Source organism: Schistocerca serialis, chromosome 2, assembly GCF_023864345.2.
Source record: "Schistocerca serialis cubense isolate TAMUIC-IGC-003099 chromosome 2, iqSchSeri2.2, whole genome shotgun sequence".
Classification (NCBI taxonomy): domain Eukaryota; kingdom Metazoa; phylum Arthropoda; class Insecta; order Orthoptera; family Acrididae; genus Schistocerca; species Schistocerca serialis.
In genome coordinates this window covers 352208314-352234471 of record NC_064639.1, presented here as the reverse complement: position 1 = coordinate 352234471, position 26158 = coordinate 352208314, and the positions used below count along the sequence as shown (strand labels likewise).

General features: G+C 42.9%; 1 protein-coding gene across 1 annotated transcript; it reads right to left on the bottom strand.

Annotated features, from left to right (window-relative positions):
- Positions 1 to 1753: 1753 nt before the first annotated feature.
- LOC126455978 (uncharacterized) lies at positions 1754 to 2620 on the bottom strand. Its single transcript, XM_050091734.1, has one exon. It carries the CDS (start codon positions 2618 to 2620, stop codon positions 1754 to 1756), a length of 867 nt encoding a protein of 288 aa, XP_049947691.1.
- Positions 2621 to 26158: the final 23538 nt, after the last annotated feature.

Here is a 26158-nt window from a genome sequence, read left to right as displayed (position 1 = left end):
GAACAGCACGGCCACTCCAGCCGGCATGTATTACTATATGTAAAGCTTTTATCTAATTATGTGTAATTAACTATATGTAGAACTGCAATGATAATGTAATTTATAAAAGTAAGTAGCTTGCTAATTATGGATTTGTATTCACTTTTATGATATTTAACCTCGAATTGGATTGGCCTCGTATATATGCTGTTTGATTTCACTTTCAAACATTTCTTTTTTCCACAAATACTATGACTATTTTTCGACTTTTGTTCGTTAGCCATCTGTCTTTGTCATCAATAGGCAGCTGTTCTCTGATAATATTTTTGCAAATCAAAACCTAGATTAGAGGGAAAATATAAACAGTAGACGATTCACAGCTGCTGTTTATTACTTTAAAAACTAAAGCTATCTTCGCTTCCGTATTTTACATTTTAGTTTTCAATTTTTCAACCATTTCTAAAGGTACAACCACGAGTGACCGGTACTTCGAACTATATACATATCTAAATTGTCGTTGCACCTTCTCAATGGATTTATTATAGTTATAGATCATACGTATCATACTGTAGATCCTTGTTTAGGAGTGATGCTGACGACCGAAATATCAATTAGTCATAGCAGCAGTGCTATAATTTTTCGTTTTTAAATAGACCTCCTTTAATGAACGAATAATTTTTGTTCGTAAATTTGGCAGAACTTGAAATGTTTCGTTAAAAAATGTAGGAGATGGTATAAGCGATCACTGCTGTTTTAATAACAATGCCGACAGAAACGTGCAACAAACAAACGACATAAGAATTGGAACAGCATTGCTGAGAAAGTGATGTACCTGTTAGAATACGGCGCGGCCTATTAGATAGTAGACCCTACCCGTGTAGATGTATTGCACAAGATTTTTCCGAGACTGGATTATATGATAGTTTCTCACTGTTGTTGGATCTAAGTTGCATTAAGTTTGGCACCATCCCTACTCTAAAACTATTTTACAAAGTGTGGTATCGATGAAGCACAATGCTCCATTTGCTTTAAAAGGTTAAAAACTGGAGGAGCCTCAACAACCTTGCGACATAATATAAGGAGAAAACTTAAAACTTAACAGTTCATCCACAGTTTACAATAAAAACGCCTTTACCTGCTTTTAGCCCTTGAAAACAGATAAATTAACACGAAAAATGTTCTTCATCCTTAGTTTTTACCCTTCAGCATTGACTATTCTTAATGTCCAATAGTGGTACGATCCTCGATTACAACATGGCTTTTGAGCATAGTTTCAAAAAATTAAAATTAATAGAAGATTACTGGTGATTTTTTGTAAAAGTCAACCACTTATCACTTTTCGAGAAAAGCATAGAACAGAGGGTGGATTAAACTTTTTTTAAATTTCGTATTTAATTTAATATTTTGTTGCTACAGATTTTGAAAGTAAGGAAGTCAAAATTTTTAACTCTTTGTTCGATTTCTATGTTTATTACATGAAACAAAATAGAATACCGAAAATCGGTTATATCAGAAACAGGTTCTTTTGAGCGGTTTTAACAGTCCTGTTAAAGGCGCTGAAAAAAGTCGATATATCCGAAAACCGATTGTGTCAGAGGTAATTACCATCCCTAGTGGACACCATCTTTTACGATACTCATAGTGATAATTTTACACTGAAAATTTCACTTTAGAGTACGTCTATCTAATTTAACTGCTCTGGTAGGTTTGGATCGAAGAATTTGTTTAAGCTCTCGTAATAATTCGTCGCAAAGGAAAGTCGATGTATTTGACACTAGTTAAAAGTTAGCTGACCCATAATTATAAGGTAGGTAACGATGGCAGTGAGGACGGAGACCAGAAGACGACGGTCGATTTTGACGAAACCGGCGGCAGTGAACGACACCCGTGGTCCGTGAAGCGTGAGCCGGAGGAAGTCGTCGACGTCAGCTGAGCGCAGCCGAGGTACCGCCGAAGACCTGAGGAGGATCACCCCGGTGGCTGCCGCAGCGTTCTCTGCAGCCGCACACGACAGAGACATCAGTAGCAGCTCCAACCAGTGAAGAGCCAACCACGCCTCTGGTACAGCCACCGATGGAACGACGAGTCCCTGCTTACCGTTCGATTGCAACAGCTCGATGAAGACATCGTAGGAGCTGCTGGTGGCTCCGACCATGCACTTGGCGATGTCGACGGCTACCGGTACGCCGAAGTGTGCTAGAAGGTGGTCTGCAGCGCGCCCCAAGGCTACGTACGCCTCTTGCAGCTGCAGCAGTGATAACCGACGAGACGGTGGAGCTCGTCCAACCGTCGTAGAACAGGGAAAGGACAATACCTCCTGGAGGCAGGCGTTCACACTGGAGAACCTTGCCCAAAGTTCCAGGACCAGCAAGACGAATTGTAGCGTGATCATCACATCGAAGAACAGCAGAAAGATACGAGAGAGACTCTGGAGCACATCTCCAGAACCCATAAATATGACATACGGCATACCGATGAGTAGCGCAAAATTAATAGTTATGAAGAAACTTCTCAACAGTTTACCATTTTCTATGTTTTTCACCGGTATACGAATATCAGCTAGTTTAAGCTCCTTGACGAAACACTTTAACTGCCGGTAGCTGGTTACTGTGCAGATTCCCAATACCGACAGCAATTTCATTTCTTCTAGAATTCCTATGATACCGTGCACAAACAGCGTTACTTGAAAATCTTGAAGGAAATTCTTCGAAAAAATAGACAAAACGTAAAGCGCTGACACTGCACTGAACGCTGTAATAAAGAACCATAACGCAGAAAGTGTCATAAAACACTTGTAGAATCTCTGGCGCTTTCTTATCGTGCGCCCACACCTTGTCTTCATAGGGGCCAACCCCAGGACTTGCCATAGTCTATATAAATATTTAAATGAAATGTAAAACTCTGGCATTGTCTCACTTCAGTGTGTGTGTATGTAGCTACTGTATACGATGTCACTGCACGACGTTCTGCCGCCACTCAAATATTAAAATGCTTTTACGTCTGATTGTCAGCTCCCCTACTGACAACTTACAAATACTAAAGAACGTTATCTATTGGCGATACAATTCCCAAATGGACGAATTACTCAGGTCTGCAACCTTCGAGGCACAGAACATCTACTTGTATTGACATCTCGATAAGCAAATAATTCAATTTCCAAATGAAGCTTATCCATTGTAGTCTCCAGTTATTATCTTCCTCGCAGAACGACTGCTGGAAAATTTAACCGCTATATTTATACCAAACAGAATAGGACAACAGCATGGAAACACGGCAACAGAAATACTGTTGGTATCAAATGGATTTCAGTATTTCGGTGGAAATGCTATGTTTGCGTAGTCTTACCAATTACCTTTTCAGTCCAAACCAATCACAGGGAAACCTTACCGCAATGAAACATTTTTGTATGTAAGTAATTTGTAAAACGGGGACTTCGACGTGCACGTGTAAAACACTCTCGACGATAAATGCTTCAAAACCAAAAACATTCAGAGGGAAGTTACTTGCAAGAAGGAAATAATAAACAACGCATCTCATAATTCAACTATTAACAACGCCTAGGTAAGTCTCTTGGTTTGCCCAACATCTTTGGATGGAAGTAAAGCCTAGCGAAGAGTCCATAATAAAGACAAAAAACTGTTTAGCATGCATTGTTCATGAAACTGTACGACTCTTGTATCACATGACTGGTAACAAAACTTCCGACTTCGGAAATAAGTCACTCATTTTAGAGTTAATTGTGAATGGACTACGGACTTTACTTACATAGAACTTATAGTCGTTACCCTAGAGATGACTTGCTTTAGACAGAAAAATAGTCCCTTTAGCCAAGACGAGACATGTGTACTTAAATGAAAGCTGCGAATAGATTTTTTTAAAATCCCCATACAGTAGGACTATGAAATTAGCTGGTAATTGTGAGACAATAAAACGCCTGCAGCCGTCCTTATGATTTTATTTATTTTGCTACAACCAGTTCCGGCGCTTCAATGCGCCATTTTCATGCTGTAGTTGCTGCGGAAGGGGTTGCTACGATCCCTATATATATCGCACTAGTGGCCAGCATAACTGGATAATCTGAAAACTGTGGTGTCAGCACTCTAACATCTAATTATGGTGAGAGTGCTAGCATCAAAGTTTTCAGATTATCTGCGTATCCAATAATGCTGGCCACTGATGCGGTATACAGTGTGAGTCACTAACCAAGTATGATAGGAGCTGAAAAGATTGTGGGACAAAAGTTGCATGGGACAACAGGGGCCATAATATGACCTTGATTTTTGTTGCTAGGTGGGGTCGCTTTAGAGATATTAAGGTCAACTTTGTTTTTTTTTAAATGGGATACTATAGTTTGGTACTTATTTTCTGGTAGCGGCTGTCGAAACAAATCCAATGATGTGTAACAGTAAGGTCTTTGAAGGTCAACGAAGGTCAGATAGGTGGCATGAACGTCCATTTACAGAAGGTTTTCGAAGTGATGACCATTGGTGTCAATGCAGTGCTGGAATCTTCTTATCATGGATTGAGTGGAATTCCTTATCACATCGGAATTCTCTCTCGCATATTTTCTGGTGCAGTTGGAATGTCTTTATAAACAATGTCTTTTACGAATCCCCACAAGAAGAAATCCAGAGGTGTCAAGTCTGGCGAACGAGCCGGCCACGACACATCTCCTCCGCGTCCAATCCAACGATTTGGGAATTGTCTCATCAACTCATTTATAGCCATCAGCAAAAAATGTGCCGGACACCCATCGTGTTGATACCATATTCTGTTCCTTATTCCTACAGGTATTTCTTCCAATAACAGACCTAATGTTTCTTGCAGGAATGTGGTGTACTTCCTACCATTAAGATTCCCTTCGATGAAATAGGGGCCTATAATTCTGTCCTCCAGAATCTCACACCATACATTCGCCGGCCACGGTTTTTGGTGTGCAACTTTCCGCAACCAACATGGGTTTTCAGCTGCCCCATAATGCGTGTTATGCAAATTAACATTTCCATGCTCGAACAGTCCACGGGTATACTGCCGGTTCAAAGTATCCAACGGGCACAATATTTCGGCGATCAGACACGTCGCCATCGTCAGGTGCGCTGACGAACTGAGCTCCTGAGAGCGGGTGGCCGATTTAAATCCCCTCCCCCCGCGGGCAGCTCTCTTCGCCGTCCGCGCCCGCGCGCCGGCGGTCGCGAAGACGTGGGCGTCGGAATCTGTCGTACCGTCGATGTGCTTGCTACGTCCGCCCTGGTCGCCAGTTCGTACTTCTTGCCGAGAGTCTTCTTAATTACATTCAGTGCCGGGTCCCAAGCCTTGCTGAGACTGTAGCCGCAATCTCGGTTGATAAGATCTTCCCTGGTGCGAATTTCGATAGCCTCCCTTATGACGCTGTCCCAATATTAAGAGGTGAGCCAGGATCTTGGTACGCTCATATTCCATCTCGTGTTTCTCGGACTAACAGTGCTCTGCTACCGCCGAGTTATTTGGATATTCCAGTCGAGTGTGCCTTTGATGTTCTCAGCAACGATCTTCGATGGTGGGTACTGTTTGTCCGATATAAGTCTTCCCACACTCACAGGGAATTTGGTATATGCCGGCCTTCCTCAAACCGAGATCATCTTTCACACTTCCCAGTAATGCCCGTGTTTTATTGGGCGGGCAAAAGACGGTTTTAACTTGGTGTTTCTTTAATATACGGCCGATTTTCTCCGATAGTGCGCCATTGTACGGAATAAAGGCAGTGGCTACCTCTTCTTCCGTGACTTCATCGGTTTCCACAGGTTGTGCTGTGGTGATGGGACGGAGAGCGCTTCTAATCTGCCATTCCGAGTACTGTTTTTTTCGGAACACGGTTTTAAGGTGTTCCAATTTCTGGGGCAGATTCTCTGCGTCTGAGATGCTTCGCGCCCTGTGTACTAGTGTTTTTAATACTCCATTCCTCTGAGAAGGGTGGTTGCAGCTGTCTGCATGCAGGTACAGGTCAGTGTGCGTTTTCTTCCTGTACACAACGTGGCTCAGGGTACCATTAGCTCTTCCCTTCACCATGACGTCCAGGAATGGTAATCTTCCTTCTGCTTCGGTCTCCATAGTGAATTTGATGTTTGGATGTATGGAGTTTAGGTGTGTGAGGAAATCCCGGAGCTTGTCCCTACCATGGGGCCAGATGACGAACGTGTCATCGACATAACGGAATAAACAAGTAGGTTTCGAATTGTATGACGCCAAGGCTTCCTCCACGAAGTACTCCATGTACAAATTCGCGACTCCATCCGTTTGCTCATAGTATTCCCCATTAAACAGAAAATACGTAGAGGTCAAGACATGAATAAAGAGGCAAGTTAGATGACGCGTATTTACAGTGCTGACCCAAAGCAAAGGTCAAAGCTACATTTGCATCATTGTAACAGCAATCCAGCTGATTTCGTGCTCCAAATTATTACTATGGTTGAGACGAAATCGATCACTTCACATCGGAAACGAAACAGTAAACAAAGCAGCAGGCGAAACGCAGAGGCTCTGAATTTGAAAAGAATGTGAATTCGATTTATATACCGAAATTTTTTTGGAAGCGTTTCCAAACGTTCCATAATATTCTTCTCGTTGATTACCTTGCAAGGGCAAAACAATAACTGACAAACGCTACGCACGTCTTCTGGTCCAGTTGCGTGGAGAACAGTGTAATAGCAGGCTCGATAGCAGAAGAGTTAAAACAAAAACATCTAATTAGGACAAAGTACCGCCTGATGAAAAAGTATTTGTAGATGGGAAAACCGAGTTTCTTAAAATATGAACTGGAGGACCAGTAGGCATATATCAAGCCTGGAAACTTCCACTCAGTCACACATGTAAAGAGATTTATGGGTACACTTTGTTTCAATCGACGGGGGTTGGGTTGATTTGGGGGAAGAGACCAAACAGTGAGGTCAACGGTCTCATCGGATTAGGGAAGGATGGGGAAGGAAGTCGGCCGTGCCCTTTCAAAGGAACCATCCCGGTATTTGCCTGAATCGATTTAGGGAAATCACGGATAACTTAAATCAGGATGGCCAGACGCGGGATTGAACCGTCGTTCTCACGAATGCGAGTCCAGTGTGCCAACCACTGCGCCTCGCTCGGAATATGGTAACCAAAGACGGGTACTTTGGAGACAATTCACAATCTCCCTTGAGAAATGGAATCAACACACTGAAAAAGAGCTGAATAAAGTGCATCAAAAATATTGAAATAAGTGCACTTTGATCTAGAAATATAAGTTCTTCAACTAACACGTAAAACGTACCATGACGTTTCTGACAGAGAAAATTCTTAAGACGCAGAAGTAGCATCCTCAAAGGGAGTATTATACAATCAATACTGTTCACAGTATCTGTAAGTGGGCTAGAGGATAGCGTCAGAAACTCCGTGAGACTATTCGTGGAAGATACTGTTATACACAGGGACCTCGCAATACTGCAAAAATGTAACGAAATTCTGGAGGACTTGCAGCGGATCGACATTTGGTGCAAGGACTGGCAGTTAACATTCAACATACACACATGTACCAAAGGCGAATGAACCGTTCATGTTTTGATTATCAGGAACAGTCACGTCCATTAAATACTTGAAAAAATGCATACAGAGCGATTTATAGTGGAGCGTCTGGATAAAACTCTTAGGAACATGGGTGCCAGACTTAGATCTATGGGACAAATACGTAGGAAGAGTAGTCCAACCGCGAAGAAGGTAGCTTGGAAAACCCTCGTTCGATCGATAATGCAGTTTTTTCCTGTCTGTTGTCCTTAGTGTTGATACACGAAATATGCTGCACCCACCACGAGAGTGACTCCTATTTCTGTATCTACAACCTTAATTGTTCACTTTTATATCTCTGTTTAGCATTCTGGAAGATGACAGCTGCTATTTGCATCATGAAGTATGCCAAGTCAATTAAAGAAACATACCTCTCTCCATCTTCTGTGCCACCGAAAGTGGTTGTAACAAAATAAGTAAATCCGTAAGAACGGCTGCAGGCCTTTTTTTGTCTCACAATTACCAGCTAATTTCATAGTCCTACTGTATGGGGATTAAAAAAAATCTACACTGGTTATTGGAAGAAGGTGCCAGGGCCTATGGTGGTTTTCTTCCTTTCAGTGAAGGAACGATCCCACTCGAACTTTGTTGTTCAAGCAACGTGAAGAAGGAAGAAGCAGAGACGAGTCTATCTCCGTGAACAGTATGCCACAATTCCCGTTAGCGTGTGCCTATTTATGTGAACTATGTGCTGCGTAAGTGTCGCTCGAACACAATATATGGGCGGACACGTCTCGTGTGTAATATGTAAAAATGTAGTTAAATATTAAAGTGTATCCAGTCTAAAGAATTGTTGCTGAGTCGTACGCAAACCTTTTTCTAAAAAGAAAAAAAAGAAAACGTGTCCTGTTGAGTAATTATTATTTTAGAATGAATATTGCCATAGGTTAGTCACGTCTGTTGTATATCTGGCGATACTGTGTTCAAAATTCTATTGTTTCTTAAAGTGTTATTGTTTTTGCGTTGACTCTACTTTGTGATGTAGCGTAATTATGCGATTAAAGTGATTACACAAACGCCGGCCGAAGTGGCCGTGCGGTTCTAGGCGCTGCAGTCTGGAACCGCGAGACCGCTACGATCGCAGGTTCGAATCCTGCCTCGGGCATGGATGTGTGTGTGATGTCCTTAGGTTAGTTAGGTTTAACTAGTTCTAAGTTCTAGGGGACTAATGACCTCAGAAGTTGAGTCCCATAGTGCTGAGAGCCATTTTTTTTTATTACACAAACACATTTTGTAGATATGGTATTTTATAAATTACAGTGTTTTGGAACCATGTTACTTTCCTTTTATAATAGTATTGTTCTGACAGTGTTCCTAATTATTGATGTTGATTGAGTCTCTAGGATTCATGATGTATTTTCCTTATATATTTAGTGCTATTATTATAAAATTCGATTATTACAAACAAATTTTGTAAATATCGATGTCTTGAACCATGTTATTTTCTTTCCTTCATAAGACCCTTTTTATCAGTGTTTCTATGTATTCGTATTGTTTTGGGCTTTTAGGGTCCATAGCGTTTTCATTTAAATATGTAATGTAATTTTAGTTGTTGATATGTATTGCCCTACGTAACTAATACATGATGACGATTCTAAAACTAAGGTTATGGGACTCCAAGTAAATAGTTGTATGAATGTTTTCAAGTTGCAGTCTTAAAATCACGGAATGTATGATTTTCTCTATGAGTGTCGCACTATGTAATTTAATCACTGCAATCTCCTTTAAAGATGTGTCAATCAATGCGTTGATGCGGTCAATATATGGAGGCATAAGAGAGAGTGGACGAGTAAATGAAGTTACACAAATTGTAAAGTCAAAACCTAGGAATGATTGAGTGTAACATAGTGGCGAAATAGTTTGATATTTGTAACATACCTGGAATTTGCATGGTTTAATGAATGAATCAGAATGGTAGTAGCTAAATAATAAAGTAATGTGGGACCACTCTCCTCAGCCAAATTCCAAACCAGATAAAGTAACGACAGTTAACTATAGAGTAATCACGCAGTTACAAAAAAAGATCAATAAACAAATAAAAAGTTTGTGCTGCATCACCATTTAGTGAGACAAATGCTGGCACATTTTTTTTGTCTGATGGGGGAGATAATGAAAGGGTATGGCTAATTTCCAGCTGGATTTCTTAATTGATAGCAACCTCTGCTTAAACTGTTTCCACCCGCTCAAATAGGAAGAGCGTGGGAAAGACAGTGATTATTATCAGAAGGAGTTGCAGATGATTAGTCTATGACATTTACCCCCGGTCAGTTCTTTCAGTTTTATGTGGCTACAGTTATGAGTCATGCCGCAACTGGACAAGTCCTTGTGGAGAGAGAACGCATTTTGTCTGGCCACACAAACGCCCTTTATATTGGCGGGTACGCTGCTCCAGTAGTGGGTCCACACTATGGGAGATACACTCCTGGAAATTGAAATAAGAACACCGTGAATTCATTGTCCCAGGAGGGGGAAACTTTATTGACACATTCCTGGGGTCAGATACATCACATGATCACACTGACAGAACCACAGGCACATAGACACAGGCAACAGAGCATGCACAATGTCGGCACTAGTACAGTGTATATCCACCTTTCGCAGCAATGCAGGCTGCTATTCTCCCATGGAGACGATCGTAGAGATGCTGGATGTAGTCCTGTGGAACGGCTTGCCATGCCATTTCCACCTGGCGCCTCAGTTGGACCAGCGTTCGTGCTGGACGTGCAGACCGCGTGAGACGACGCTTCATCCAGTCCCAAACATGCTTAATGGGGGACAGATCCGGAGATCTTGCTGGCCAGGGTAGTTGACTTACACCTTCTAGAGCACGTTGGGTGGCACGGGATACATGCGGACGTGCATTGACCTGTTGGAACAGCAAGTTCCCTTGCCGGTCTAGGAATGGTAGAACGATGGGTTCGATGACGGTTTGGATGTACCGTGCACTATTCAGTGTCCCCTCGACGATCACCAGTGGTGTACGGCCAGTGTAGGTGATCGCTCCCCACACCATGATGCCGGGTGTTGGCCCTGTGTGCCTCGGTCGTATGCAGTCCGGATTGTGGCGCTCACCTGCACGGCGCCAAACACGCATACGACCATCATTGGCACCAAGGCAGAAGCGACTCTCATCGCTGAAGACGACACGTCTCCATTCGTCCCTCCATTCACGCCTGTCGCGACACCACTGGAGGCGGGCTGCACGATGTTGAGGCGTGAGCGGAAGACGGCCTAACGGTGTGCGGGACCGTAGCCCAGCTTCATGGAGACGGTTGCGAATGGTCCTCGCCGATACTCCAGGAACAACAGTGTCCCTAATTTGCTGGGAAGTGGCGGTGCGGTCCCCTACGGCACTGCGTAGGATCCTACGGTCTTGGCGTGCATCCGTGCGTCGTTGCGGTCCGGTCCCAGGTCGATGGGCACGTGCACCTTCCGCCGACCACTGGCGACAACATCGATGTACTGTGGAGACCTCACGCCCCACGTGTTGAGCAATTCGGCGGTACGTCCACCCGGCCTCCCGCATGCCCACTATACGCCCTCGCTCGAAGTCCGTCAACTGCACATACGGTTCACGTCCACGCTGACGCGGCATGCTACCAGTGTTAAAGACTGCGATGGAGCTCCGTATGCCACGGCAAACTGGCTGACACTGACGGCGGCGGTGCACAAATGCTGCGCAGCTAGCGCCATTCGACGGCCAACACCGCGGTTCCTGGTGTGTCCGCTGTGCCGTGCGTGTGATCATTGCTTGTACAGCCCTCTCGCAGTGTCCGGAGCAAGTATGGTGGGTCTGACACACCGGTGTCAATGTGTTCTTTTTTCCATTTCCAGGAGTGTATCTCCTTGACATTAGGAGGTTCCTCCAATAGTATGAGATGACCAGCAAGTCATACAGTGATGCCAAAACTAGATGTAAACTTCAGTATATCCCCTTAGCTTGTATTACAATGGGTCCTTCTGGATCAGCCAATCGGGTGGCGCCACAAGAGTGAGAGTGAACAAATTTGTCTTCTCGGTAGTTGCTCAGACACGTCTTACGTTATTTATTGGAAAGCGAAGCATTTACTGTAGTTACGACGCAAAGAAATTTTATACAAGGGGGCGGCCGCAGTGACCGAGCGGTTCTAGACGCTTCAGTCTGGAACCGCGCAACGGCTACGGTCGCAGGTTCGAATCCTGCCTTGGGCATGGATGTGTGTGATGTCCTTAGGTTAGTTAGGTTTAAGTAGTTCTGAGTTCTAGGGGACTGATGACCTCCGATGTTAAGTTCCATAGTGCTCAGAACCATTTGAACCATTTTTTTTCCACAAGGATGCTGGCGCCAAGGCAGTGGGCTCCTCACACACACTACCTCGCTTGGTACTTGTCCTCTCTCTAGTAATTGTTTGTGCAAATTTTCCACTCTATCACTTTAAGAGTGGATGACAAAAAAATCGACTTCACTCTGTCTGGTTGGCTAGTCTCTGCAATTTAATGTAGAGGGATATGAACTGAAAACATTCTCTCACCTGGTCGACGGACCTATTGTTGCTTGTACTTGATTGGCCAGAAAACCAACTTAGGTATTTTCTTGTGCAGAGCCCGTAGGACTTAGAAAGAAAGTAACAGATACATTCAGATTTTAGATCCTGGAGCAGACTCTGTTGTTTGACTCCGAAGGAAACTGGCGCAAGACTGGTGATACTAGCATTGTGACTACTGCTGTTGGATTTGGAAAACACGGGGATCTGCTGGATGACGGTGCTGGCTTTAGAGGCACTGTAGATTTCTTGGTGGTAAATGAAGCTCTGCAGGTTGTGTGTAGAATTCGATTTCGCCTTTTTCATTCAGATACGGAAGTTTTTAGTCAAACCAATTTCCGTAATCTCATTAAATTCAAGAATGACAGATCACGAATGGATTGCAAATTAGCTACTCGTATCTCGTGCTTATTTTTCAAGAATTGCTTATACAGGAGCCAAGTGGTGGATTTCCTTGGTTACTTTTGGATGCATAACTTTCATATTACCATAACACGAAGATCCATGCAATTGTTTCTGAATATACAGTATTATACGAGTCTTATCTTCTGGTCATTAGACAGGATTAACTTCCAATTCTCTTGCCTCGCCCGCTTTCCCTATGGCCCAAGCGGTCCCTTACGGTGATTGATAACCATTCGATTTTGTTATATTCGTACATCACTGCTACGTAACTGCTTTGTCGATTGAAATCATAGGAGAATTACGAATTTTATGAATTAACCGCTATCTTTTTGTAGATACAATGTTTCTCTTTCTCATCATTTAACTGAGTGTAACTGAACCAACACCTGCAGTTGTTCTTATACTTGAATACAGGATCCATTTCAATCCTCCCACCTAAGAATTTACCATAATTTAAACCTAACTGACTCTCTCAGGATATTTTGATCTAGCGTTGCACAATAGCTTACCATGCCAGGCTTATTTGTTCAACATTAATCTACCGTTAAACAAATCTTACCCTGCCAGATTATTTATTCGCTATAAGAGACGCGTTACAAAGGGATCCAAATCAAGTAGCCAGTTAGATTACATGATGAAAACAATGGGTCCATAGTGACAGAACGTACTACGCGCCTCTCTGAAAAATTGCTACATTAAACCACCTAGGTAATGGAGGTAAAGACAGATCTGATTTTTCAGTCAAGCTGAGCCCACTTTTTCTTTAAACTTAAAAGGAGCGAAGAGGCTTGTGTAGACATTTAAATCTGTCAACATGTCTGGAAAAGCCATCTCAAGGTTATACTAAGCACGCATCATCACTTTACAGCATTAAGATTTCTCAGCAGAGGCAGGTGCCCGCTAAACTGGTGAAAGCTGTAATGACTTAATTCGAAATTTCAGCCACTATCAATGAGCAGAATAAAACTAAACTCTTTCTTGTTTCAGTTGCCTAACGGCAACAACTTTAGCAGCTGGAGAATCTTCCGGTGTATATGACCTTGGTCGAAGAAAAATTTCTGTTCCTGACGTGTCTTCCAGAACTGCGCTGGACATATCCGGCGGTTCTCCTGACGACACTGTCTCGTCGACTCAGTCGGGGAGACTTATCGTCGCCAGGAGCACCTCCAAAGATGTCCAGCACTGCTCTCGACGACACGTCACGAACAGAAAAGTTTCTTCAACCGGGGCCATATAGTTATCAACTATGACATCCGATCGTGAAAGCCTACATTGTATGAACAACTCGAAACGTCTCCATATGAGGCGTTCTGTTGATCTTGGAAAGCAACCTTCGGTTTTACTACAATTCCTAACGAATCAAACGCTCGGTACGACTAGGCCTGGAGAGGAAGATGGACGGGTGAGTGCGTGGTATTACAGGAGCATTTCTCAGCGACATTTCAACATAACTGTGTTCTTTATGTATCTGTGTAATCCATTAACATTTATTCATGTCATCTCTTTCCTGTAACCACTGTCATCTGCCAATATGAACGTGTGGTTTGTCCGTAGTTCTCTTAGTTCCCAGGAGGTGTCCTTGAATGTTAAGGGTAGTTTAGCCAACTTGTGTGTAGAGCTTTAAGTACGGCGACGTTGGGTGAGAGAGGCATTCGCGGCCACTGATCAGCATCCATTGTGAGGTAGGCACAGGTAGAAACCCTCACGCTCTCTGAGCTCTTCTGCGTTTCTGTGTAGACGACTGCAACAGGGACCGTTAATTTTCCCTAGGACTCTGGTGAGTAAGGACTCTGAGCCGTGCGTGGCTCGTGTTCCCGCCATCATGTATTTTACACCTTGTTTTTTTAACGTACTTCCACCTCACTACGTTAATTGAAATTACTACTGTCACTGAGTTGCTGCCTTGCCTGACTGTGAGCGGCGTTAGCAGCGCGTATAGACATATCTATCCCCTCTCGTAGTATCTTTGCTTGACTGCTATTACTTCGCGGTCGTTGTCTGTCGTAAGGAAGTTCGGATACACATTTCGTCACGAGTTCGGGTTGCGAGGTCGGGCTGCCGGTCAGTTGGAACGCGTCTGGAGTGCTGTCCGGACCTGCCAGTGGGGGAGTTGCAATGCGGTGCTAGTGCAGTCGGGTTGGAGCAGCAGGGAGGTCTGCGTCTACATGGCTCGCCCGACCATTGCCGCCACGCATCATTTGAGCCGGGCCACGGTCTCGGTGGATCGTTGATTGGTCGTCCTACAGGTCGACGTGTATTGGCTCGCCGATCGTTCACGAGTCGGCTGTGTGTGTGTGTGTGTGTGTGTGTGTGTGTGTGTGTGTGTGTGTGTGTGTGTGTGTGCGCGTGTGCTTGCACATCGAGTTCCGATTTGTCTTCGTGTGTGCTTAGTTACTGTTGGGTATCGTTCAGGTCTCAGTGCAAGTGTTTGTCAGGTTGTGTGTGTAGTTTGTGTCATTTTGATTGGCAAGTTATTGTAAATGTCGTCGGCGTATTGGCTCTCGGAGGTCAGTCGTTTCATCGGGCAACGTGTAACTGGATCTCTGACCGTTTCTGACCCTCTTCAATTACCTCCTTGTGGAACTTGGGTCGGTAGTTCCCTGGTGCGGGGATGTCGTTTAGCCAGTGGGCGTATTTCCTCTGCATGGTTAGGTCCGAGCCAGTATTTCCGCCGTCGTGTGTTTGGAAGTGAGTCGGAGACGCGCCAGCAGTGCAGTCGCGACGGAGCAGCAGTCGCGGACGGATCAGCAGGCAGTCGGTCGGTTGGTGCGGACCAGGGAGGACATCCCCGTCGCCTGGGTCCGCTGCCGGCCCCTGCGCAGTGTGGCAGCGTGTGTGGAACTGTCCGATCGCTACGAGCTTCTTGGTTCACCGACCCAGCACGTCGAAGTTGAGTGTATTTTTGACAGCTAATGCATATTCCATTGTGGATTATCACTTTGGTAACCTATTCTGTCTGAGTTCTCATGTACTGATTGATGGGAAACGAGTCCCTATGTCGGTCGGTCCGTGGCTGTCCCCTGGTTGGGTTCCGACGGGTCAAGAGTAGTTGGGCTCACCACCTGTCTTGCTTAAGTGAACGAGGGAAGACCGACCTCCCTGGAGGCTTTCTGAGTGCCACCGGTGTTTAATCATCTGTTGCCAGCAACTGTAAATTTTAGGCTTATGGTTATTTGTTTTGTTTTCTTAAAATTTTGCAAAATTAATTTTTAAATTTATCTTTCAATCTTAAACATTGCGGCCTCCTGCCTTTAAAAGGTTATGGTAATATATTTTAAAATTTTGAAGTTTAATTGTGTCCCTCAGCCAATGGTATTGCACCTTGCACATGTTACTTTTTTAAATTATTTTATTACCATCTTAATTGGATTTTTATGCTGTTGATTTTTAAGATTTCTTGTTGGCCTTCTGACTTTAAAGGTCTTTGGTAATATATTCTAAAATTTCGAAATTTAATTGTGGCCCTCAGCCATTTGTGTTGCACTTTGCATATGTTGCTCTTTTGGGTTTTTAAATTATTTTATTGCTATCTTAAATAGATTGTTATCTTGTTAAGAGTTCTTGTTGGAGGCCTACAGCCGTGAAAGAGCTGCATTCGGTGAAGATCCGGTTATGTGCCTCTTTGGTTGTAAAAGTTATTAAATTACAATAAATGACAATTAGAAGGAAAAACTGACCTCAACGTTTGGCCCCTTTCCAGTTCCTATTACCTGTTCTGCCCGGAGGGTTCAGGGGGCGTATCGGACACTCTGAGTAGCATCTCCAGTTGCTAAGCTGAAATGTGCAAGAGTTAGCTTTGTTTGAGTTTCCAGTAGTCGCTACAGTGTGTGACATTGATAACCATGTCGCACCAACTATTTCAGTCAGGGAACGGTGTTAATTTCGTTAGTATTCTGTTTCTTCGAAGAGATCTTTTGCGCAAGTGTAACTTGTCGTGGATAAGCGTTGCGGCCACGTAATGTACAGTTTTAGTTCGTTTCGTGTATCATTTATGAACGTAACAGGTGTTTTGTGGAATGCCTGTGTTAAACTTTATATAATTTACCGTCCAATTTGTGTTTCATTCACACGGACTTAGCAGCCCGTACTCTGCTGCACCACGTGCGTTTCTTTGTAAACTATGAGGCTCCAATTCTAAGTAAACTCCTCTTGTGTTCGAACTGAATCCTCGGTTTTATCAGGGGAGGGGTTGATGTGTTTACGATTGATAAATTTATTTACAAAACTGCTGAGTTGTACGGATTATTTTATTAAATCATCAAATGATCTGTGAGGTAGTGCCTTTTTATCAGTTTAATTAATTAATATTAAATAAATTCGTCAAACTAATTAGAAATTTTGTGTTAGGTACTTGTTCGAGGCAAGAGAACGTAGGCTCTACTAGCACAGTCATTCCTCGATCTAGGTATCAGGAAAGAGATATTCCGCGAAGCTGATCCTAGCTCTTAAGTATTCTGAGGATAATGTAACATAATTCGGGAAAAAGCAGCAGAAGCCTGGTGTTCCTCTTTTCCCTTTGGAGGTAACTGGAAAAGCTATATCGATCCGACCTGTAAACGACTCTCTCTATACGATGAATTTGATCTTTATACGACCATTGCGTACAACACTGCAGACGCCATCTTACCGCGGAGAGAATGAACAAGGCAACACCTACAATGGAATCACGATCAGTAACGCACTATTCTCTTCTTGAATAGCTTGGAATTTTTATGACCTCCGATATTGTCGTAGATGCCTGAGAAACAAGTAAGATAACAGTGCATCCCTCAGTTACACAGTTCTTTTGGTTCAGCAGAGAGGATAAGAATCAATAATGACTGGGACAAATTCTATCAGGTATACTGGATGATACATCTAATTTAATCACCTCACATGTTTCAGGAACGCTCAAAGAGATAAACTCAACCGTTGTCTTTCTCGGGCGAGTGGTCTTGCAACTGAACTGCCCAAACACGAGTCATGAACCTCCCCCACAGCTTCACTTCCGTCAGTTCCTCTTCTTTCACCTTCCAAAATTCCCAGTTCGCCTGCATATTTTAAGGAACTAGCACTCCTGCAAGAAGGCATACCGCAGGGAATAGCTTAGCCGCAGCCTAGGTGAATGTTTACAGAATGAATTTTCTTCCTGCAGCAGAGTGTGCTCTGAACTGAAACATTCTGGCGGGATTCGAATCTGCAACCTTTGGGTTTTGTGGGAAAGTTCTTGAAGATACGAATCCCTATTCTCCGAAATTTGAAAAGTATATTTGGAGATATGACTTGTTTTTCAGAAAAGATTTACCTGTTTTGAACATCAGCCCGATTTCTGTCGTAAGCACGAGTTCGTGATGTCTTAACCGGTTCCAGAAATATTGAGGTGGACAGCTTACCTGAATCACCTTCTACGTCAGCTCAGGTGGATCATAACGAGGTGTAATTAATTCACAAAGGAAATGACTTCCAAAAAACTTCTTCAAAAAAATTTCTGAATATTATTCGTAGGTATGGTGCACTTAATAATTTGTATTGGTGGACAAGGTAAGTCAGATTGTAAGGAGAATAGTCATGGCTTAACTTAGTCATGGCTTCACTTAGTGAGCCCCACAGCGTGATGTCAAACGAGGTGGGGCAATGATCAGCATGGACTCGTATTCGAGAGGACGATGGTTCAAATCCCCGTCAAACCATCCAGACTTAGGTTTTCCGTGATTTCGCTACATCGTTCCAGGCTAGTGCCCGAAAGGTTGCTTTGAAAACGGCATGGCCAATTTCCTTCCCCATCCATCGGTAATCTGTGTTTGCGCTCCATATCTGATGGCCTTCTTGTAGAAGGAACGTTAAACTCTAATCTTCCTTCCATAGAGAGTGTAACAGAGTTACTAAACAAACAGCAGTCGAAGATGCTACAACAGACCCCCTGCATATCATGAGGAGACAAAATTACAAGCGTCCATACTGCAAAAGGAATCCGGGCACGTGTTTTTTCCTCCCATATACATTTCGCAAAAACCTCACAACGCTAAAACTAGAGAAATTTAGTCTCATATAGGGGACTACCAACAGCCTGTCGTCCTGCATCCTCATCGCATATAGGAACCAGAGTGACACTAGTAGACTGCATGCAACGCAGAGTCTTGGGACCTGCAGGTAAAGTGTAGATGTTAGCAGCACGAACTCTACCCTACACAGTCCGCACCTTGCTTCGGCAGCCCTCAACACAGCTAGGCTTGCGAGTTGTCTATGCGGAAGGCGCCCCTACACGTTAGGATAAGGCTCCACCTGGGAATACGCATTCGGTGCCACATGGCTTTTACGATTTTTGCGTACCTGCAATATACGATGTGCTGACCACTCCTAGTAGATATTTCATGAGTACTTCTAATGTTTTTCAAGTAGCTCGTCATTTCAACAGTTGTCTCCAATTATTCGCTAGCTTCCCTGCATCATTACACCCTGGTTTTCTGGTAGTTCGCAGTTTTATTTCACACAAGATTGCTGTTCAAACGTTCGCTCCAATAAATTTCTTCTTCAGTTGCAACATGCCCTCGATCTGTTGAAAGGGGTCATTAAACCAACGTTTTCCTCATCGTGGCAACATAACATGTTGACCAATGCGATTTGGGCCAGCCGGTACCTAAAAATGCCCATCACGTATGAGTGCGTGGAAAAAAAATTCCTTGGACTGATATAAAGGTGACATTTAAATCAGTGAACTTTTCTTTCTTCAATGTTGGTAGAAATAGCGTAAGTCAGGTGCTAAACTGATATGCGAAATGATTCTGTTTTTACGGTTTTTATGGCGTTCGTGTTTTGTGTTCTCTCTTAGCATTTGAGATATTGCTAACTGAATCAAAGTGTGCCAGACTTCTTTTCAAAATGATTGAGGTGAATGTCGTCGGCAGACTGAAACAGAAGAGGAACGAATCAAGAAACTGCACGATGTGATATAGGGCGAACAGCGCTTGAAGCTGTCTTTAATAACTGACATCACAGGTTCATCGGAAGAAAGGATACAGCGAAATTTACGTGAATAATTAGATTAGCTACAAAATAAGGCAGAGGACACACACACATACACACACCACACACATACAAACACACACACACACACACACACACACACACACACACACACACACAGTGCTAAACCAAGGCAAAGACCAAAACGAATTTTCGGTAATATTTGGATCATTGTAAAACAGTCCAACTGATTTCGTAGTCCATGTTATTAATGTGGTTGAGACAGTGTTTACTGTTTCACATCGGAAAAGAAACAGCAAGCAATACAGTAGGCGAAGTCCAGTGGACTCTGAATAAACAAATGTGAATTCGATGTCACCTGAATAAACAAATGTGAATTCGATGTCACCTGCCGAAATTTTTACTGGCTGCCTTTTCTTCTCATTGACTGCTTGCAAAGGGTAAAACAATAACTGAACAAACGCTACGCACGTCTTCTAGTCCAGCTGTGTGGAGAACAGTGTAATAGATGGCTCGATAGCAGAAGAAATGAAATAAAAACATTTAATTAGGACAAAGTAAGGGCTGACAAAAAAGTATTTGTCCATTGGAAAACTGAATTTCTTGAATTATGAATTGGTGCGCCACTAACCATATTTCAAAGCGGCAATCTTCCACTTATTCTGACAGGCAAAGAGATTCATGTGTCCACTTGATTCTGTTGAACAGAATATGGTTCTCACACACGGGTACTGTCGGGACCATTCAAAATCTCCAATGAGAAGTTGAATCAACACACTGGAAAACAGCTACGCAAAGTGCGTAGACCTGAAAAAGAAGAGAAAAAGAATGTAGAAAATAAGTACAGCTTTATCTACAAATATGCGTCATTGACTAACATGTAGAGCATACCATGACGTTTGTAGCAGAAGAAAATCTTCAACGTAAAAGTAGCTTCGGACATACTCAAAGGGAATGTTGTAAGAGATTTACCTTTCACAGTATCTCTAGCGACCTGGTGGACAGCATCAGAAACTCCTTGAGACTACTCGCAGAAGATGCTGTTGTACACAGAAAAGTCGCAACGCTAGGAAAATGTAACTAAATTCAGAAGACCTGCAGAGAACTGACATTTGGTGCAAAGATTGGCGGGTGACACTCAACACAAATACATGTAGCAAAGGCGACTGGAGCGTTAATGTTTTGATTACAAGGGTCACGTCCAATAAATATCTGAAAATACGCATACAGAGCGATACATAGTGGCTCGACTAGATAAAACTAATCTCAAGAAACTTAGGCGCCAAACTGAGTCTTATCGGAGAAATGCGTACGAAGAATAGTCCATCCACGAAGGAGGAAGTTTACAATACCCTCGTTCGATCGATAATGCAGTTTTTTCCGTCTGCTGGCCTTACCGGGTAGTATTGATGCAGTAAATACTCTGCACCCACAAGGCGAGTGACTCCTGTATCTGTAACTATGACCTTAATTGTTAACTTTTATATCTCTGTGTGGCATTTTGGACGAGGACAGCTGCTTTTTGTATCATGAAGTCTGCCAAGTCAATTAAAGAAGCATTCCTCTCTCCATCTCTGTGGCGACAATTACTGACTGGTTCTTGCAACAAGGTGCCAGGGCCTATGGTGGTTTTCTTCCTCTCAATGAAGGAACGATCTCACTCAAACTTTGTTGTTCAAGCAACGTAAACAAGTAAGAAGTAGGGATGAGTCCCCGTGAACAGTATGCCACAATTCCCGGTAGGGTGTGTCTGTTTCTACGAATTATGTGCTGTGTAACTGCCGCTCGAACAGAATGTAGGGACGAACACGTTTCGTGTTTAATGTGTAAAAATGTAGTTAAGGTTTTGAAGTGTAACCAGTTAAAAATTTTGGAAATTTGTGGTAAGGTCTTAGGGGACCAAACTACTGAGGTCATAGGTCCCTAAGCTTACGCACTGATTAATCTAACTTAAACTAACTTACACTAAGGACAACACACACACCCATGCCCGAGGGAGGACTGGAACGTTCGACGGGGTGAGCAGCGCGGACCCTGACATGGCGCCCAAGACCGCACTGATAGCCCGCGCGGCTAACCAGTCAAAAGAATTAGAATTATATATCAATACCTTCAGCTGCTGGCGGGCGTTGATATATACCAATCGGAACATGTGAAAATGTGTGTCTCGATCGGGATTCGAACCTGGGATCTCCTGCTTAGATGGCAGACTCTCTATCCCTCTGAGCCACCGAAGGCACAGAGGATAGTGCGACTGCAGGGACTATCTCGCCCACGCCTCGCGCGAGACCCACATTCTCACCTTATACGTCCACACACTACATTCGTAGTGCCCCTACCCAACACACTCATTACTCGTGGAAGACATTCTTACCAAGTGCCGTAAGAGTTCGGGTAATATGTGGGCATCCGCACAGAAGAAGAAGGTCGTGGCCGGTATTGCCATTTCCATATAAGTATACAGTCAAAAGAATGGTTACCGAGTCACATATGCTTATGTTGTATATGTACGCAAACTTCTTTCTAACAAAACAGAAAACGCATCCTGCTGAATAATTATTACTTTAGGATGAAGATTGCCGTAGTTTAGTATTGACTGTTGTATTTCTGGTAATATTGTGCCTAAAATTTTATTGTTTTCGACAGCGTTATTATTTTTGTGCTGATTCACGATGTAGTGTCATTATGTGACTATAAAAACACATTTTACAGGCACACTATTTTGTAAATTTTCTCTTTTCGCAACAACCTTTTTCTCACAATGTTCCTAATTTTGGTACTGATGGTGTCTCTCCGATTCATGATTTATTTTCCTTATGTGTTCCGTTTAATTATTTTAAAATAATTATTACTAACATGTTTTGCAAACACATTCTTTTGTAAATCTCGATGTTTTGGACGATGTTTCTTTTCTTTCCTTCATAATAATATTTTTGTTAATGTTTACATGTACTTGTACTGGTTTGTGTTCATGAGGTTCATAATACTTTCCTTCGTGTATGTAATGTCATTTTAATTGTTGCCATGTATTGTTCTGCGTAACTAATCCATGATGAAGATCCTAAAGCTAACGTTGTGGGGCTCCAGGTGAATGGTTGTATGAATGCCTTCAAGTTGCAACGTCTTGAAATCATGAAAATTTTAATTTTCTGTATTGGTGTCGTGCTATGTGATGTTATCACTGTATCGCCTATTTTAAAGACGAGTGAAAGAACGTACCGCTGTGATCTTTGTATATAGGCATAAGAGAGAGTGGAAACGTGAATGAAGTTATAAAATAGTAAAGTCAAAACCAAGGAACAACTGTAACATACTGGTTGAATTGTTTGATATTTTTAACTTTACCTTATGTAACATAATGAAATTTGCCTGATTCAGTGACTGAATCAAAATAGTATTAGGTATTCATAAATGAACAGTAATATGGAACCACACTCCTTACCCCACTCACCCGATAAGGAGGAAACTGCAGAATGACGACAGTTAGCTGTAGACTAGTGACACAATTACAGAAAAAAATATGCTTGCATATATGTATATGAAGATGGGATCTGTTCTTTCGGACATGCCAGAAAGAATAGATACCATCTTCATATACATATATAGTTAAGGCTCACCGGCCTTTTGACCATCTTCTTCTGTGCGGATGCACAAACAGTGCCCGAACTCTTACGGGAATTCGCAAAAAGCCGCGAGTAATGAGTATAATGGGCAGGAGCACTATGAATATGGTGCGGGACAATTAGTTGAGAATGTGGGTCTCACGGGAGGCGTGCCAGGGATAAGTCCTTGCAGTCGCAATCACCTCAGTGTCCTCGGTGGCCCAGATGCCGACACGTTAGCTTAGCGTGTTCGGTCAGAGGGTTAGCTGCCATCTGTAATAAAAAAAAACTGAGTGAATGGATCAATAACGAACTTCGACGGGCGTCAGGAGACGTCCACCACGAACAATTGCAACGAACTATAACGAACAAAAAAACGAGATTAAGGGAAGGAAAGATGGATAGAGCGTCTGCCATGTAAGCAGGAGACCCAAGGTTCGAGTCCCGGTCGGGGCACACATTTTCAACTGTTCCCGTTGACTTATATCAACGTTTGTATGCAGTTAGGGGTATTCATTTCATTGCAGTTTCACGTTTGCAGATGTCGCCCTGTATCACCTCTTAGTGTTATATCGGTTCTTGATGAGACAAATGCTGGCATGTTTTTTCGTCCAATGGGGAGCTACTGAAAGGGTCTGTCTAATTGCCAGCTGGGTTGCTACAATGGTAAACTCTACTTACCCTGGTCAACACTCATTAACAGGAATAGAGAGGGCAAGACAATGATAATAACTAGGTGCAAGTGTGGAATATCAATGCATGAGATTTATTCCCAAAAATTCTTCTCAGTTTTACGTAGATGGATTTCATTGTCTAGCTTTTATAACTCGGTAGCGGAGAATGATTTCGTAACTTATCGTAGACTTGTTGCTTCAGCCCTGTGCTCGGCCACGGCTGGTGAGAGTCCTTGTGAATCGAGAATGCATTTTCTCTGCTTACCCAAACGCCCTTTATTATTGGTGACTACGTTGCTCCAGCAGTGGCCACTTTTTAGGGGGTTTCTCCCTGACAATAGGAGGTAGTTGCTTCTTCCTCTTATAGTGTGGGGTGACTTGCAGTCACTGGGCGATACGATGATGCCAAGACTAGAGGTAAATTTCAGAATACCCCTTCCGCTTGTTTAGTGATGGGTCTTCTAGACCATCCGAACCGGTGGTGGCACAAGAGGCGGGGCTGAACGAATTTGTCTTCTCGGTAGATGTTCGGACACGTCTCGGGCTTTATAGTGGAAAAGGAACCATTTTTTGTAGTTAAGACGCAAGAAAATTTTCTGAAAGTATTCTGACCTTAAGGCAATGGGTTGTGCAAACACGCACTACCTCACTTGCTCCTTGTTCTGTCTCGCCAGTAATCATCTGTTCAAGTTTTCCACTCGATCACGTTGTCCCGTTGGCTAATCTCTGACTTCATGTAGAGGGGATATTAACTGAAAACTGTCTCTCGCCTGACTGGCGGATCAGTATCGTTAGTACGTGATTGACCAGGAAACCAACTTGGGCACTTTCTAGTCTAGAACATAAACGAGGCTCAGAAAGGAAGTAGCTGTCTCATTCGGATTTTAGCTTCTATAGTAGTACTCTGTTGTGGACTCTAAAGAAAGCTGGCGCAAGTTATTAGTATCATTGTGACTAACGGTGTTGGATTTGGACAAGATTAGAACCTGACTGGCGACTGTGCTAACTTTAGAGGCAGTGCAGATTTCTTGATGGTAAATGCACCTCTGCAAGTTGCGTGTTACTTTTGATTATGCCTTGTTCATTCAGATACGAAAGCTCTTAGTCAGATCAATTTCGGTAATCTCATAAAATTTCTGAACCGTAGTTCACGAATGGATTGCAGATTAGCTACTCGTATATGGTAATTATTTTTCAAGAATTTCTTATACAAATGCCAAGTGTTGGGTGACTTTGGTTCCTTCTAGATGCATGATTAACCTTCACGTAACTATAATACAAAGTTTCATGCAATTTTTTCTGGATCTGTCGGATTATGAGACAGGATATTGGACACGATGCACTTCCAATTTCCTTGCTTCACCGACATCCCCTGTGGCCCATGGACACCTATTAGTGATCCCTTACAGAAATTAATAATCATTTGGTTTTGATTTATTTGTATGTCAAGGCTGCCTAAACTGTTTTGTAAATTAAAATCACTGGAGAAATTTTAAATGATCGTAATTAATATGAATTGATGGTTTCCTTTCTGTAGATACTATTTTCCCTTCCACATCATATACCTGAATTTAAAGGTGCCAACAAATCGGAGTTGTTTTTATATGCGAATATAGGGTCAGTGCCGCTCCTTCTAATTCAGAAAATGGTAGTTTAAACATAAATCCTGTCAGGATAGTTTAATACAACCTTACACACAAATTATCCTGGCAGAGTTATTTATTTGGCATTAATGTAACGTTAAACGAAGGTCACCAATGCTGGATCGTTTATTCGAGTATAACAGATACTATACACGTAGCTTAATTTCGCAGAATTATTTATCAACAAGTCAGGAGCGCTGCAAAGTGGTCAGAATCAAGTGACCAAGTGACCGGATGGTTCACATAAGGAGAACAGTGGGCCCATGTGCCAGAACGTACTCTGTGTCCTACTCAGGAAACTGATACGCTCAACAACCTAAGGAATTAAGGTAAAAAAAGTTGAGCCCATCTCTTCTTTAAATGTGGAGGGTCAAAAAGTCATGTGTACACAATGCAGCTTGTCAATATGTCTGGAAGGTCGTCTCAAGGTTAGACCACGCACATATTGTTACTTTATGGCAAGAAGACTTCTTAGCAGGGGCAAGTACCAGCCGAATTGCCGAACACAATAACGATGTAATTCGAACTTTCAACCATTATCATTGGGCATAAAAAATTGAAACTATTTCTAGTTTTAGTTGCCTGACAGCAACAACTTCAGCTGATGACTCGCGGCTCGTAGGTGCTCCGAGGACAATGTGTCGGAATTCGGGAAAAAGCAACAGGTATTTGCTGTACATATTTGGTGGGAACTGGAAGCAATGTAATGATCCGACCTATAAACGACTGTCTTCATACGATGAGTCTGATCTTTATGCGTCCACTGCGAACTACACTGCAAACTCTCAACAATGGAAAGG

Excerpts from the sequence above, each read along its gene's own strand:
- LOC126455978 (XM_050091734.1), bottom strand. The coding sequence starts at position 2,620 with ATGAAATTGCTGTCGGTATTGGGAATCTGCACAGTAACCAGCTACCGG.